This window comes from Myotis brandtii, unplaced genomic scaffold (genome assembly GCF_000412655.1).
Source record: "Myotis brandtii unplaced genomic scaffold, ASM41265v1 scaffold4, whole genome shotgun sequence".
NCBI classification, from domain to species: domain Eukaryota; kingdom Metazoa; phylum Chordata; class Mammalia; order Chiroptera; family Vespertilionidae; genus Myotis; species Myotis brandtii.
The window spans coordinates 530,984-547,889 of NW_005365371.1; the positions used below are offsets into that span (position 1 = coordinate 530,984).

Genomic DNA, 16,906 nt, shown 5'->3' on the forward strand with positions numbered 1-16,906 from the left:
GCATGTGTCCTGACTGGGAATCCAACCAGGGACCTCTTGGGTCATGGGTCAGTGCTCAAACACTGAGCCACACCAGCCGGTCTACCCATACTTCTTTAGGAACTTCTGTAAACTATTAATCATTGTTATATTTTGAGAAAAAAATAATTTTGTCATGAAAATGCACTATTGGGCCAAAGAGACTAGTGAAAGAAAAGGCATCATAGCAGAAGACAATATTAGCAAAAACAAACGAGAACAAAAACTGACCAAGTCACAATGCTTTGCATTCAGCAAATTTTTTTTTATGTTATCTCTCATTTGTTATTGTTCCAAATCCACTCTATTCCTAATGATGACTATCATGGTGCCAGATTGAACTGTGAAGTAAGCATTTGTGAATAATAATGCATCTAAACTCTGTATACTAAAACAATCAAAAAAATCATAAAAATATAATACATTAAAATGTGATGAAATATCTCATTCAGTTTGTTAAAACTGAGAAATTTTCCTTAAGAAGTGTCACCCTCATATTGTATGCAGATGGAGTTTTCTCTGGATAACCATTCCCACTCCTCTTGGGAAGGGGGTAGTATGGGAGGGAATCTCTGCTTGAGAATTTCTTTCCCACGGTGATTTGGCACAGCTCCAGCCTGTCTTTCAGCATAATGCATGCCTTGTCCTTGCTAAAGGAGGTTTGTCATTTGCTTTCATGCCTTTAAAAATATTTCTGGTCATTTTGAAAAAATTAATTTATAAATAGTATACTACCATTATATAGAGTGCTCCAGGAGGCAAGTGTTAGAAACTTAAAAATAAGTGTTAGAGGCAGGTGTTAGAAACTTAAAAATACTTAATTTATATAGATATCTGTTTCTTAAATAAATATTGACTAACACATTAAAATGATACTTTCCAGTTCAATAATGGCCATGCCTTACTTGACCATAAAAAGCTGAGGGTTAAGTTATAATACAGAATATTATTTGGGGTTTTTTTATAAGGTAAACTTGTTTTGTATACTTCAGAAGTGTGATTTATATCATTTAGTCAGTTATCAGGTGGCTTTATGCTTGAGGCCCATATTGAGGATTTCCTTTTTTTATTAGAGGCCAGTTCTCCCTTATTACTGAGCGGGGCCGTGGGGAGGGATGGGAGAGAGATGCAAAACATGACTAATTGGTAGATGGTAGGCCAGTTGGATAGATTTTTAAATTGTGAGAATTTTTTCTCTACTGATAAAACTTGGTATCAGTACTTTACAGAGGCATTTAATTTTTTGTTTTCATATCAAAATCTCAAGGAAATTGATTGAGAGACCAAGCAGTATACTTGGGTACAGAAAAAAATTAAGAAAATGTTATCCCACATTAGCATTTTCTGCTGCACTTAAGGAATAAATACTTCCTTGTGATATGTGGATTTGTGTTTTTATGAACTGTTTAGGAAGCTTTTCTACTGAAATGGCTGAATATAAGTTGCAAAGATTTAAGCCCTTCCTTATATCAATGTTCCACCTCATTAACTTCTTTGTTAGGGCTTTTACACTTCAGTGATTTAAATAAAATGATCTAAATGTAATTCTATTGTCTTCTCTTTCCATCTGTTTCCTATTTGAGGTCTATATGATTTTGTATTTAGTTTTGTGTTTTCATTTATTTCATTTAGACTCTGTTAAGCGCAAGATGATGATGAAGGGGGAAGCTATTGTATAACTAAATGTTTCACACTGCAGAAGCCCTGACAGATAAGGAAATGTGTTTATAAAGATAAACTAGTCACTTCTTCAACTGGTGTTCTATCATTTGTATCTTCAAGTGGTCTTCAGAGACCAGGAACTTCATAGCTCTTAGACTCCATTTTATTGTGGAGTTCAGATTGGTGGTTGCAGTTGACCCTTGAACAACATGGGGTGCCAACCCCTGTGCAGTCAAAAATCTGTATAACTTTTGACTCCCCCAAAACTTAACTACTAATAGTCTGCTGTTGACTGAAAACCTTACCAATAACATAAACAGTCGATTAACACATATTTTGTATGTTTTCTGTATTCTTACAATAAAGTAAGTTACAGAAAAAAATGTTATTGAGAAAATCAAAAGGAAGAGAAAATACATTTGAAGTACTGTATTATTTATTGCAAAAGAATTCATGTGTAAGTGGACCCACGCAGTTCAAATTCATGTTGTTCGAGGATCGACCATATATCTGAGAATTCCTCTGGTATTTATAGCCCTGGAACCCAAATAAGGGAGAGCTTTGCTTAAAAGCAAGCTATGTTTGTTTTTTAAAATGTTTCCTAGAATTTTCAGGAAAAGTATAAAGTATACAATGAATTTCTAAGTAAAATCACCTTTGCAAATCTTTGCAACTGCTTGTGAATGGTAGACATATTTAGGCAGTAAGGTTTTTTTCTGTCTGATTTACTGCCAGATGTGAGCACTCCTTAGCAATATATATCCCAAATGCAAGTGAGATGTCTTCATTAAAAATGTAGAGAAAAATAAGTTAATTTAACTTGAGTTCAGGGGAATGAAGCAGTCACGTTGTTAGACATTTTTTAAAAATAGTTAATTACTAAGATATAGCATTAGATACTTTAATGAAGATTAATCTATATTTGATCATGTAAATTGAGCAATGAATCTTATTTTACATAAGTTTAGTATTGACATGAGATATTGATGTTCATTTCTGACCATTTCTTTTCTTTTCCAGCTCACCAGCGATTGGAACCAGCAACTCTGTCAGGGATTGTGGCATTTATCCTTAGTCTTTTATGTGGAGCTCTGAATTTAATTCGAGGCTTTCATGCCATAGAAAGTCTTCTGCAGGTACAGTGCTATTTTTGCAATGTCAGGTACTCTGTCTATTGATTCTGCTTGTTACAGAATTGCTTCGAATTGATTTGAGTATTAATACAACTTGCAATGTATGCTCAGATTTTGTATTCTTTATACTTGCCTTATTCTCCCCTTTCTCTAAAACACTAATTTCAAAAGACAAACCACTGATTTCTAGTTGACTTCTTTGTCTCAATTAGCACATATTTATTATCTACTCTGCAGGAGGCACTATTTATTGGTACTCTGGGGACATTAAGATATGTGTGACTTGGGCCTAGAGTTGAATTAGGAAGACAAAGACCACAAATAATTGCCAAGTACCTAGTACACAGAGAGCAGAAGAGGGGAGTGGTCAGTATGAGTTGGGATAGGAGAAGGAGGCTTTGTGGAGAAGGGGTGAGCTGGACATGGAAGGATCTGTGTAGACAGACAGGAGCAGAAGAAAGGGCATTTGTGGGCAGGTTTTTGGCCTATCCTCTGTGTATTCCTACTTAGTTATCTGCTCCTATCCCTTTTTTCTTGGTGCCTACCTGTGAAACCACTAATTTTTTCAGATATTGCCAACGATTTTGTTTTCTAGTAGAGTGTCTTTCAGAGAATGTGGCTATCAGAGTATATTATTTTTTCTCTTACTCTTTTTGTAAACTTTTTGAAACTTAAAGTTTAGCACATTTCAGAACATACAGCTTTCCTTTTCCTTATTAATATTCACTTTCTCTGAAGACTTTTTGACACTCCCGCATTGTAAATTAGTTCTCTTTTGTCAGGGAAGGGCGGGTCAGCATTAAGCCCATAAAAACGCACTCAACACACTTTATATTCTGTTTTAAATTTGTTATTAGTTTGGGAACACTCAAAGAGTACCACTCTGAGGATCCTCTGAATGTCCTCATCTGTGTGAAGCCAATAGTAGAGACATCACAGGTTCCCGGTGGCTGAGCTGCCCTGGGGTGAGGGGTGGGGAGCATCTCATGATTTCCCAATTTCACTTCCAAACACCCTGAACCTGCAGGTAAAGCCTTTTCCATTTAGGCACAGGACTGCTGGATATTGTCCCTGATGTTCCTGCCCTTGTTCCCTAGCCAGGTCAGCTGTATCCCAGTAGGAGTTCAATTTGGAGACAGTCAACCTGCCAGAAGGAAACAAAGGCAGTTTGAAGACTGCTGACTGAAAAAGCTAATAAATAAGATACTTTTTTTTTTTTTAACTTGATGTAGTAGAAAGGACAGTAGTGTAAGCGTGTGAAGAGTTGATTTTTGTTTGTGGAAGAAAGAGAGAGAGCGTTGGCCTCAGCTCAGCTAATGATTAACTCTATGACCTGAATAGCTCACCTTACTTTCTGGTCCTCAGTTTCATTGCTCATCAAATGAAGAAAAAGGGGTGGATTTGATGAGTATTTCTTGAAGTGTGGGACACATTTACCAGTAGTTAAACAGTAGATGACTGTAGCTGATAGAAGGGCGAACATTTTTTAAAAATATATTTTCATTGATTTCAGAGAGGGAGAGAGAGATAGAAACATCAATGATGAGAGAGAATCATTGATGAGCTGCCTCCTGCACGCCCCACATTGGGGATCGAGCCTGCAATCCAGGCATGTGTCCTGACTGGGAATCGAACTGTGACCTCCTGGTTCATAGGTTGACACTCAACCACTGAGCCATGCTGGCCGGGCCAAACATTTTTAATTTTAAGAATTATGTACTTAACTCAAAATGGATCACAGACTTAAATGTAAAACACAAAACTGAAAAGTTATAAAATATAATAGAAAACCTAGGCAGAGCATCAGCCTGCAGGCCAAAGGGTCCCAGGTTCAATTCCGATCAAGGGCACGTAGCTTGGTTGCAGGCTCTTCCCCAGCCCGGGCCCTGGTCTGGGTTCATGCAGGAGTCAACCAATCGATGTGTTTCTCTCAGTCTTTCCCTCTCTCTTCCACTCTCCTTAAAAATCAGTGGAAAAATATCCTTGGGTGAGGATTAACAACAACAAAGAAAACCTAGGCAACCTTGAGTTTCGTGATGAATTTTTAGATACAACAACGAAAGCATAATCTATGAAAGAAAAATTGGTAAGTTAGACTTAATGGAAAAACTTCTGCTCTATGAAGGACATTAAGAGAATGAAAAGATAGCCACAGACTACGAGAAAATATTTGCAGAACACATTTGACAACGGTCTTGTTACCAAAACATACAAAGAGCTCTTATAACTCAAGAAAGCAAACAACCCAATTAAAAAATGGGCACAAGAACTAAACAGACATCTCACCAAAATATATGAAAAGATGCTTACATCATATGTCATTAGGAATTGCAATTTAAAACATTAAGATATCACTAAACATCTATTAGAATAGCAAAATCCAAAAAAAGACACTTAACCATACCAAGTACTGATGAGGCTGTAGAACAACAGGAACTCTTCATTCATTGCTGATGGGAATGCAAATGGTACAGTCACTTTGGAAGACAATTTGGCTTAAACATAGCCTTATCATATGACCCAGCAGTCAATTGCTCCTCAGTATATTTGGCCAAATGAGTAGAAAACTTAATGTTCACACAAAAACCTGCACATGAATGTTTATCTCAGCTTTATTCATAATTTCGAAAAACTGGAAGCAACTAAGAAATCCTTCACAAGGTGAATGGATAAACAAACTGACAATCTGTACAATGGACTATGATTCAGTAATGAAAAGAAATGAGCTATCAAGTCACAAAAAAGACATGGCTAAATCTTAAATTTATATTGCTTAATGAAAGAAGCCAGTCTGAAAAACTATATACTACTAGAGGCCTGGCACACGAAATTCAGGTCCCTAGGCCTGGCTTGCAATCAGGGCCATCTTCCCTGGCTGCCCAAAGCTGGCCCCACCCCCAGCCACCACCCAGCCCCGGTTCCCTGTTTGCCATTGGTGATTGGTGCCTGATGGCCGGGGGAAGGGACTGAGAAGTCGGTGTTCTCGCCTGCTGGCTGGCCCCGCCCCCACCAGCCCTCTGTGTTCTGCCTTGGCCTGGCACCACCCACGTCCCCTGCTATCCACCCCTGGTTCCCCGTTCACCATTAGGTGATCGGAGCCTGCCGGCCGGGGGAAAGGGACCAAGAGGTGGTCTGTGCACGTCATAGTGACTGGTCCAGCGGTCATTCTGGTTGTTCTGGTCGTTCCGCCTTTAGGGTTAATTTGCATATTATCCTTTTATTATATAGGACAGAGGCCTGATGCACGGATGGGAGCCCTGAAGGGGGTCCCGGATCGGGGTGGGAGTCCCCTAGGGGGGTGGGGCCGGCCTGGGCGAGGGGCCGCAGGAAGTTTGCAGGCCAACCACACTCCTGGTTGGGGTGGGGTCAACCTGGGCAAAGGGCCTGGGGTGGTTTGCAGGCCGGCCACACCCCCCGATCAGGGTGGGGGTCCCTGCTGGGGGGCGGGCCTGGCTGGGGCAAGGAGTCAGTAGTTCTGGTCTCTGGTTGTTCCACCGTTTCGGTTGCTGGGCTTTTATTATATAGGATTCCTTCTAAGTCAAAATTAAACCTTTTATTAGTACAGATATGTTCTAACTATAGGACATTCTGGAAGAGGCAAACCTGTAGAGACAGTAAGTAAAAAGATTAGTGGTTGCCAGGGCTTTGGAAGGAGGGAGGACAGGTGAGTAATTGGAGCATGGGGTTTTTAGGGCAGTAAAACTATTCTATATGTTACTTAGTAATGGTTAAGTCGTTATACATTTCTCAAAACCCATAGAATGTACTACACATAGAGTGGACCCTAACATAAACTATGGACTTTAGTTAATAATAATATCACTGTTGGCTCATCAGTTGTAACAACTGGACCACATTAATGCAAGATGTTGATAACAGAGGAACCTGAGAAGGGGAAAGAGCAGGTATATTAACACTCTACTGCCTTAATTTTATAAAACTGCTCTAAAGACAAGTCTATTAATTTAACCCCTCTCCACACACACACACACACATACCATCATTAAAACAAAGACTGGAAAAGGGGGAGCATTCTCCAGGCTTTGATGTTTCCTTTGATGTGGCTCTGCTTAGCAAGTGAAGTATGTACATACAGTCCATTGCAATGAGCCAGCTCCTGGGAAACAGTGGATCAGGCTTTCTCTTTCCATGCAGGGGCTGAACCTTCCCATTCACACAGGCCAGGTGGGACCTCAGAGCCCCAGTCAGAGTGGAGCATAGGTTCAGGAATCTGATTCATGTTTCAAGGTCAGATGTCCAATTTTGTGTCCTCTGAGAACAGTAATTATTTTGAGAAAGCCAGTGAGAAACAGACCAGGTTCTCTGACCTTGCACCCACCAGTCCCCAACTACTCCCACCAAAGATGGCCTAAGAATATAACAATATATTTAATGTACATTAATTTACATAAAGAAACTCTGAAAAGATAAGATACTAATAAATGTGATGGGAACTGGACAAATGGGTAGCAGGGTGTAAATGAGAATCTTCACGATATATACCTTCTTATATGTTATTTTTAAACCATATGAATATATTATTCAGATTTTAAATAATAAACATAAATATTTATTAGCACTTGTTATATAAGCAGGAAAAAAGACAGCTTTTGTTAAACTTAATAGGTAGATTTTCAAGTAATGAAAGTTTTAGGCAGAGTAAAGGTAAATATTTTTGTGAGGGATAAGGAGATCCTGAGCATTTTTTCCATTTTTGTAGTTTCCTGACTCTGTCTTAGAATATACAGTTTCCCTAGAAGTTTCAAGGTTTTTTGTTTCAAACAGTTTCTTAAAGTTATGGTGGTGGTATGTGAAATAAGCATGGGCTAAATTATAGTTAGGGACAATGTAAGAGTGGCCTTTTTTATTAGTAGATCATTTATAATTTGGGGACTCTCTGGATGCTTGTACCTTTGAAGATGTGTCTTTCTGATGTTTGATACAGAATTCTTTCTTTTTCACTATTGTCCTAGACTAAATTCACTCCAACAATATTTCTTTCTCTTGATCCAGGGGACTGTAAATTTGTCCTTATGGGATTTTTAGCTGCCAGTAAACTAGGGACGCCAGGTTGTGTTGTTCCCTTAGCATTGTTTCTAGAGCTTTGTCCTGCCATAACCCACCTAATATATCCCACATATACTCATCAGTAGTTGAGGTTCCTAACACAGGCAAAGGATTTTGTTAGGGATCATATTTTTACATCTAGCTGACAATATATAGTGTATTTTCTGAGCGTGAGCAATATATCACTATTAATTTAAAGTTTATTTCTTTAAGCCCATGAATTCTAAATACTCTTTTGAATGTGCTAAAAATAATTGCCACATTTATCTTTTAGTATGTAACTTGGTGCCTGAGACACATTCAAATTTGAGAACCCACATGAATTAACATTCGTGTATATTGTTAATGTTGTTTGAAAATTCAGCACAGGTTTGTTTCTTCCAGATTAATATCTACCTCTTAGGGTGATAACTAGGGATTTATTAAAGTAAATAGCACTGAAGTTTTTTTCTTTGGTATCTAAGTCCAGACTGGGGAAGTTTAGGATGAGCACATTTTTCTTTTAAGTTGGTAAATTTGATTTGGTGTTCACAGTAATGTGTAAATTAGATTATTTTCACTCATTTGCTAACTTTGTTCTGAGTTTAGAGATGTTAATAAGTTTCTTGTGAATTGGCACTTCATTCACTCATAATAAGCTTTTATCACATTGGGTTTATATTACCTGTGCTCCTTTAAGGGTCAACCTTGAAACAAAGATATTAATTAAGCTGATGCCAACCTAGAAGTAATTTGCATGTGGTGCATTAGAGAGAGAAAAAAAAGAGTATTCTGGTACAGCAGTAGAAATGCTGGTGTAGAAGTCAGGATACTGGGTCCCATCTGCCATAACTACCTTTGTGGCTTTGGATGGGTTTTACTTTACCTTCTTGGATCTTTCTGTTCTGCAAGATGAAGGTTTTAGGCTCAACGACCACTTCAGAACAAACGTTCTAAGACTCTCTGATTCTAATATTGTTTCTAATGGTTACTACCAAGCAGAAGTAATCAACTTGCTTTTATTCCTTGAGTTCTGTTTTCCCCATAGATTTGTTAAAGAAATTACAAACCTATTAAAGGTCAATGGGAGTTTTTTATTTATTTAGTGGTATAATATTTATGCTAAGATGCAGTGCTTGCTATCTTTCAAAAGAAATAATGTTTTTCCTGTTTCTATGTTTATTGTTAACAAATTGGGGGGAAATGTATAAAGAAGATAAAACCATCCCCAAATTTTCTCTGTATATTACATATATACATATATACACACAAACATATATGTAATATACATATACATGTACATGAATCATATCTATTATATAATTTTGTATCTTTTCACTTAGATTAAAAAGTGAATATTTTCTAATTATTACAAACATTTTAATAGTATATTCTAATACCCTGTGTGGCTACTATATGAAGCATCTCCTTACCTCTTCATTTTCACCTTAAAATATTTTTCCCCTTTATTAGTTTTCAAAGCAGTGTTTTTGTACCCTAGCTTCCCCCAAAGGTGAATGTGACTTTTTAAAAGTTTTATTTGAATTCCTTACCTCTGCCCCCTCCTCTTCTGCCCCATATCACCCCAGCTGTCATTCCTTTGTCCCATCCCCCACTTCTGTCCCCTCTCTGAACCTCTGTCCCGCCTTCCCCCAGTGTCTGGCTATTATTCCCTCACCTACATTTTATCTGCTCCCTCTCAACTGGCTCTTTTCTCTCAGCCTGTAAACATGCTTTAGCCTGCCAATCTTTAAAAGACAAAGAAACAAACAAAACCTCTCGATGTATGTTCCCTTCTAATTTTTTGAACGAGTAAACCGTGTTTCTTGTCCCTACTCCCTTACCTCTATTCTCTTAGTCTCCCAAGATCTCTTTTCTACCCTCATAGTTCTTTCAAACACCCACCATTAGGCTCACCAGTATCCTACTGATTGCCACTTTTTTCCCCCCCCTTTATTGATTTTTAGAGAGAGAGAGGAAAAGAGAGGGATAGAGAGATAGAAACACTGAAGAGAGTGAAACATCACCGATCGGCTGCCTCCTGCATAGCCCCTACTGGGGATCGAGCCTGCAACCCGGGCATATGCTCTGACCAGAATTGTATCAGTGACCTCTTGGTTCCTCGGTCGACACACTCAACCGCTGAGCCACACCGGCTGGCCTTATCCTATGTGCCCTCTCTGCCTCATCTCACACACTGTTCAGTTCTTCTTTTCAAAAATTACTTGTTTAACTTCAAAAATAATGTTTATTTTAGAAAACTTAGAAGTTAATAAAATACATCTCTATTTTCTTGACATTCTCCCATCCCTTTATTTCCATGAAAATTTTTTTCCTATTGTATTTTTTTCTTTCTCTTAGCCTTCAGTTTATTTGGCAAACTTTCTTCCTCCACCCCTTCTTTAAATAGTGTCTTCTTCAGTGTTCTGTTCTCAGCTTTATGTTCTTCTAACTCTACAACTTCTCCTTGGATATTTTCATAATGACCTTCAAAAAAAGTTAATACATGTACATACACACATACCCACACATGCATAAGCACAGTAAAATGTACATGCGGTAAGTTTCAAAGCCTATCATTTCAAACCCTGTAATTTTTACAATAAGTAATTATCTTCCCACTTCTCCTCCCTAGCATCAGCAGCTGGTATCCTAGAGAGATTATGTCCATATGCCAGTATATATGTATTTATATTTACTTATATAATTATCAATTTAAAAGTATTTCTATATAAATGGCAGCATAATTTCCATATTGATTTGCATATTTTTCCACCTAATAATATGTAGGAGATCATTTTCTATCAGAATATAGAGAGCTATTACATTAATTTTAATGGCTACATAGCATTTTTTCATTTGTATTCCTTTTCCCCACCTACCACCATACATTATATTTGAAAAATTCAAACTTACAGAACGTTTAAAAAAACAATGCAATTAACATTCACCTGAATACCTACCTACCTTCCATTCTCTCTTTCCTTGTTTTTGGCCAATCATTTGCAAGTAAAATTTTAGGTATTATTCCAAAATTATTCAGTTTTTTGTTTTAAAGTCTATCACACTCTCATACATAATCACATTACCTTTATTGTACCCAGGACATTTAAGATCAATGCAATAGTTATTATCTAATATAAAATCTCTTTAAATTTCCACAGTTGACTCCAAATATCTTTTATAGTATTTTCTTCCTTCTCCAGTCTAGAAACCAGGGGAGAGTTAAGACTTGCACTCGGCTGCAATAGGCTTTTCTTTCATTCACTACTATTTAAATGATGACTACTAAACTGGATGTGTAGGTCAAATTCTTTCCTGAAGCAGACTTAAATATCTTCTAAATGTCATTATTTGGATGTCCCACCAGCAATTCCAAAATAGCATGTCCAAAGTTAACTCAATTTTTTCAAATCTGAAATCTGTTTTCTCCTTCTATATTCCCAACCTAGTGAATGGTGTCATTCAATGTTGCCTAAACAAGAAACCTTGGAATCATCCTAGCCTCTTTCATCTTTGAGACTGCATGTGCTACTCCCTTGCCTGGAATTCTCTCCTTACGTTGTCTACCTTGTCCACCAGTTCATCCTTCAGGACCTATGTTAAGCTTTTCTTCCTCTGGAAAACCTTCCCTCACCCCTTTTTTCTCCAGACAGAATTTGATGGGTCTCCAGTAGGCTTCCTTAGTACCCTGTACACATATCTATACCACCAGTTACCACTTAGGGTGGGAATTGTTAGTTTATGTATCTGCCTTCTTGATTAGAGTGTGAGTTACTTGAGTTGGTATGGACTTAATTGTTTTCACTCCTAGGTCTAGTAACACAGTACTGGCTCATAAGTGCTTAATGAATATTTATTGAATGGAAGAATTTGTTTATATACAATCTTCTCTTTACCAAGTAGAAATATTTGTCAATGCTCAACACAATTTAGCATGCATTTGTTGAATTCCTACTATATGCACAGTTTCATGCAAGTAGTAAGATTTATTTTCTGCCTTGAAGAAAGGTTAGGGTCTCATTGAGAGGATAAGGCCAGTACACTAGAGACTTAAAGAATACTAAAAGGTAATCTAATTATCTAATGAATGATCCAGGGAGAAATGAGGTTAGTGAAATGTTTTTAGTGCTTTCTGTGTACCAGTTACTGTTCTGTGTTTGCAAATGTTATTTCATTTAATCTCTACAACTTCTATTTTTCAAAAAAGGAAATTGAAGTTAAATAGTCTAAGATCATACAGCTACTAAATAAAGATTTGAACCCAGATCTGACTGACTCCAGAAACATGCTTTTAAGTGTTCCAAAGGCAATTAAGAGAGTTATAAAGTGATATTATAAAGGTAGGGGGAAAATTAATAACCCACTCTAGGACAATAATTAAATCATGGTATATCTCTATAATGAAAAGTTATATAATCATTGAAAATCATGTGGTTGAGGAATATCTTGAGAAAGTGTTTTATGTTTGTGATATAATGTGAAGTAGTAAAAAACAGCATATGAAAGTATAATTCCAGTTTTTCAAAATGTATATATATTTTTGTGCAGAAAATATTGGAAGGAAATCCATAAAATGGTTATCAGCAATTCTCCCAGAGTTGTGATACTGTGGACTATATGAATTTCTTCTTTGTAACCATCTTATTTTCCAAATTCTCTACAATGAACATAAATTTTTATAATCAGAAAAAAGATCATTTAAAAAGTAAAGGATTAAGAAAATAATCAAGCAGAACTTACAAGATGGGGCAAAAGTAGGTTTACAGTTGTCCATATGGAAAGTAATATAATCTAATCTAATAAAAGACAAAAAGGGTAATTGACCGTACCTTCGCTATGCTTCCCGTTGGATAATCAGCAAGATATGCAAATTAACCGCCAACCAAGATGGCGGCCAGCAGCCACGCAGCTGAAGCGAGCAGGAGGCTTGCTTGCTCCAGTGATGGAGGAAGCCAAGGTTCCCCACCTGCCGTGGCCCGGCTCTAAGCTCCGAAAGCAACTAAGTTTCAATTATAGAAGCTAAACAAACCCCAGATACCTGCTTTCAGCCAGCGGTGGCCACGGAGCTGGAGCCCGCTCTCAGCTCCAGTGACAGCAACAAAGTTTCAATTATAGAAGGTAAATAAATCCCAGAATTAAAAAAAAGAAGAAAAAAAGAGAGGCTGGGAGCTTCAGTCGCCAGCCAGCCTGAAAATGGCCCTCAGCCCCTCACCCAGGCTGGCCAGGCACCCCAGTGGGGACCCCCACCCTAAAGGGGGTGTGGCCAGCCTGAAAACAGCCATCAGCCCCTCAAGTTCTGTTGTCCAATAGCAAGTGGAAAAGGAATTTTCTCTTTATATTACTAGTGGCCTGGTGCACAAAATTCGTGCACATTAAAAGGGGATTAATTAGAGGAAATATTTTAATATTGCTATTTGCCCTTTATAATAGAAGTGTCAGAGATGAAAGAAAATTAGTAAAATGTATATGAAAATCTTCCTCATGTCAGAGTCTGGGGTGCACCATGGGACCCAGAGTCAAGTCCCTACCCACCCACGTGCGCCTCAAAATCGTGCGAGACCCAGACCCGGCTGGCCCCCACCCCATTGGGCTATATCCAGACCCGGCCGGTCCCACCCTTGTCAAGCCCTGCTGGGTGGGGGGTGCAGCCTCAGGTCTCCTGGCCCGGCGTCGGGGTGGGGGGAGCGGCCTGAGGTCCCCCGGCCCAGCACTGGGGCAGGAGGAGGGCACACCTTGAGGTCCCACATCAAGCCCCACAGGGGCGTGGGGGGTCGCAGCCTTAGGTCCCTGCTGATTGCTCGTTAAGGCTCGTTATGGGAACTCGGCCTCCGCTGTGGGCGCAGCCATCTTGTGTTATGGAAACCCCTGCCTCCACTGTGGGCACCGCCATCTTTGTGGTGGGGTGACCGTCAATTTGCATATTCCCTCTTTATTATATAGGGTTTCATGAGACATGGTCATGGGGGACACTCATGTCTTGTGGAAATTTCCGTTGTATTAAATTTCTTTCTAAAATAAGGGGCAAATTTATGCTCCTGTCTAGGCTTTGTTTTCTACTTCATAAAAACTGAAAGAAGTAGTAAATACAGATATTTAAGAGAAATCAAAAAGCAATAGAAAAACACTGGGCTGTTATATGTTTCTGTAAGTTTTCTTTTAAAGGAAATATTCTATGCATGATGTATCTGGTTTTCCTCTGGGTGGCTGTTTTTCTAGTGCAGCATGCATGACTGATTTTTCTCATTGGGATTTAGCACACTCTAGTGGGCAGTAGCTTTTCATGTCTTTTTTCTTTTTTTAACCTTGTCAAATTACTCTATTGGACAATTCAGTGATGTGCTTACTATATAGTAAAATTTGTCAGTATTATTTGAGTTAAGTAATGACCCTAGTGAGGAAGACTAACTTTATAGGCCACTGGGGTGTTGTACACTTTCATATGGTTTCTTCAGTAGAGAGAAGAGAGCCTTTTATATGGAAATCTTTTCCCATTGGTTTTCATCTTCTCTTAGGTAAAATGAAATTGACAGGCGCCTGGAGGAACACTGGTGGTTTTCCTCACCTCACACTCCTTGGATCTTATGATAGATTTTATGTTTCCCTTTTAGGACTCTTGAGAGTTTTTATATACCACTTTGTGAAAATTTTGGCCATTTGTGCATAAATGTTTTCATATGCTATCCTGGTAGATTGGGTTTTGAAAATGGGCTTCCACCAGAAAAAAATGTAATTTTTTATTTTGTTTTTGCAGAGTGATGGTGAAGATTTTAATTACATCATTGCATTTTTTCTTGGAACAGCAGCCTGCCTTTACCAGGTAACTAAGTTCTCTCCTATTTTTAAGAAACACTTTCCCATTATTGTTTCCAGAATCAATTCTAATAATTGCTTATGCACTGTTAAGTAAATAAAAATAATGTCTGAGGTGTTTGTTTGTTTTGCCTTCCTTTTAATTTGAGCCTCTGTTAGCTCTGTGACCTACTTGTCCATTTTGAGTGAGCATAGATACCGGTGAACTTAATGTTAACTCTCTCCTGGGCTGGGCTTCAGAGGTCCATGTCATTTGCTTGTGGCAGTAAAGATTACTTCTAGGTTTGGTGTGATTGATTATTCAGCTTCCAGACTCTGCTTATACTCTAGGCCAGGGGTGGGCAAACTTTTTGACTCGAGGGCCACAATGGGTTCTTAAACTGGACCGGAGGGCCGGAACAAAAGCATGGATGGAGTGTTTGTGTGAACTAATATAAATTCAAAGTAAACATCATTACATAAAAGGGTACAGTCTTTTTTTTTTTTTTTTTTTTTAGTTTTATTCATTTCAAACGGGCCGGATCCAGCCCGCGGGCCGTAGTTTGCCCACGGCTGCTCTAGCCTGAGGATTTTGTACTTTTGAGAAAGTATTTAAATAGGGAACAGCAAAAGCAGAATTTTAGAATATTTAGTTTAGCAGTGAATAGGATGGATTGTCAGAGCGGAGAGATTGGAAGCAAGGAAATTAGTTAGGAGGTCATTCCTTTACTTCAGGCAGGAGGTAGTGAGAGGTAATGGCAGTTAGGGATGTGTGGAGGAAGGACACGGAGAGGGAAGCCTGCTAGGACTTGACAGAATAGATATGAGACAAGGTGGGAGGAGGTTTTGTACCTGGGTGATACGGAGATGGGTGCTCGTATTTCCAAGAAGAGAGGAGGCACAGGTTTGTAGGGAGGGATGGAATAACCATGCCAATTATCCAAACTCAAGAATGTCTTTGTTGCCCAGCCGGTGTGGATCAGTGGTTAAGCAACGACCCATGCACCAGGAGGTCACTGGTTCAATTCCCAGTAGGGCACATGCCTGGGTTGTGCACTCGATCCCCAATAGGGATGTGCAGGAGGCAGCCAATCAATGTTTCTCTCTCATGGATGTTTCTATTTCTCTCTCCCTCTCTCTTCCTCTCTCTCTAAAAAAAATCAATTTAAAAAAACATTAAAAAAAAGAATGTCTTTGCTAAAACATGTTAGAGCATGTATGACCTTTTGATCAAACTTTTATAGGTAACACATTTCTCTGGTTTGCATAGAAAAAAACATTAGAAAGATTCAGAACTGCAAATATAAGGCTACCTAAAACTCAGTAGAAGTCTCTAGGGAAAAATTTGGATATATGCATTTGACTTTTATGTAAAGATGTGTTAAAATTTTTAGTTTCAGTGACCTTATTTTTGTAATCCCCTAACTTTTCTTAATTATTTATATTATTTTCAGAAATTGTTTTTATATTAAATATGACATTTAATTATAATGAATGACATTTCATGCAGGAAATGTGAAAACTTGTATTTTTTAATGTAATCGTGCTTTATTATGATGTATTCTTATGTAGATTTTCTAAACTTTAATATCTACAATCCTACTGCACAAGGGATATTATCTCATTTTTGAAAATGAGAAATCTGAGGCAGTTTCAGTATTATCCAGAGATCACAGAGCCATTAAGTCAGTGGTGGAGTCAGGACTTGACTTTGAATTTTCTAATTTTAAATATTGTGTTCATGCCACCTGCTGTCTCTAAGCAAAATTCCTACATTTGTATAATTTTATAATGCTATAAAATTATAATGTTATAACTTTTACATATATTACCTCATATGGTTCTAAAACAATGTGAGGTGAATATTAACTTTAAAATAATTTCATGAGTAATTATTTTTGTAAAATAATTACTCATGAAATAACAGCTTTGACTGTTTTGCCTTAACAATTTTAAATGCTAATAATAATAGCAAAATGTATTGAGCTGTACTTTATGCTAAGCCCTTTACATTCCTTGCACCATTAAATTCTCAGAGTCCCACACTAATCTTGTTATCCTCATCATAGCCAGTCAGTGACTCCAGCCCCAGTGCCTCGGTCTGTAGGTGGGCACACCTAGTGCACTTCCCAGAACAGCTGAAAGCAGTTCTAAGAGCTGCCTCATGGAGGAGCTGTCACTCAGGTGTTCTTTCCTTTGAGAGAAGCAAACAAATCCATGCTTTAAAAACAAAGCATCAAACAGATTGTCAAACT

General features: G+C 38.1%; 1 protein-coding gene across 3 annotated transcripts in view; it reads left to right on the forward strand.

Annotated features, from left to right (window-relative positions):
* The window catches only part of SEC22A (SEC22 homolog A, vesicle trafficking protein), a 60,888-nt gene that overhangs the window by 37,173 nt on the left and 6,809 nt on the right, over positions 1-16,906 (forward strand). For all 3 annotated transcript variants that reach the window (XM_014545247.1, XM_005873104.2, XM_005873105.2), the window contains exons 5-6: positions 2,701-2,816; positions 14,614-14,679. In XM_014545247.1, the coding sequence (XP_014400733.1) occupies positions 2,701-2,816; positions 14,614-14,679 (182 nt within the window). The remainder of the gene's footprint in view (positions 1-2,700; positions 2,817-14,613; positions 14,680-16,906) is intronic.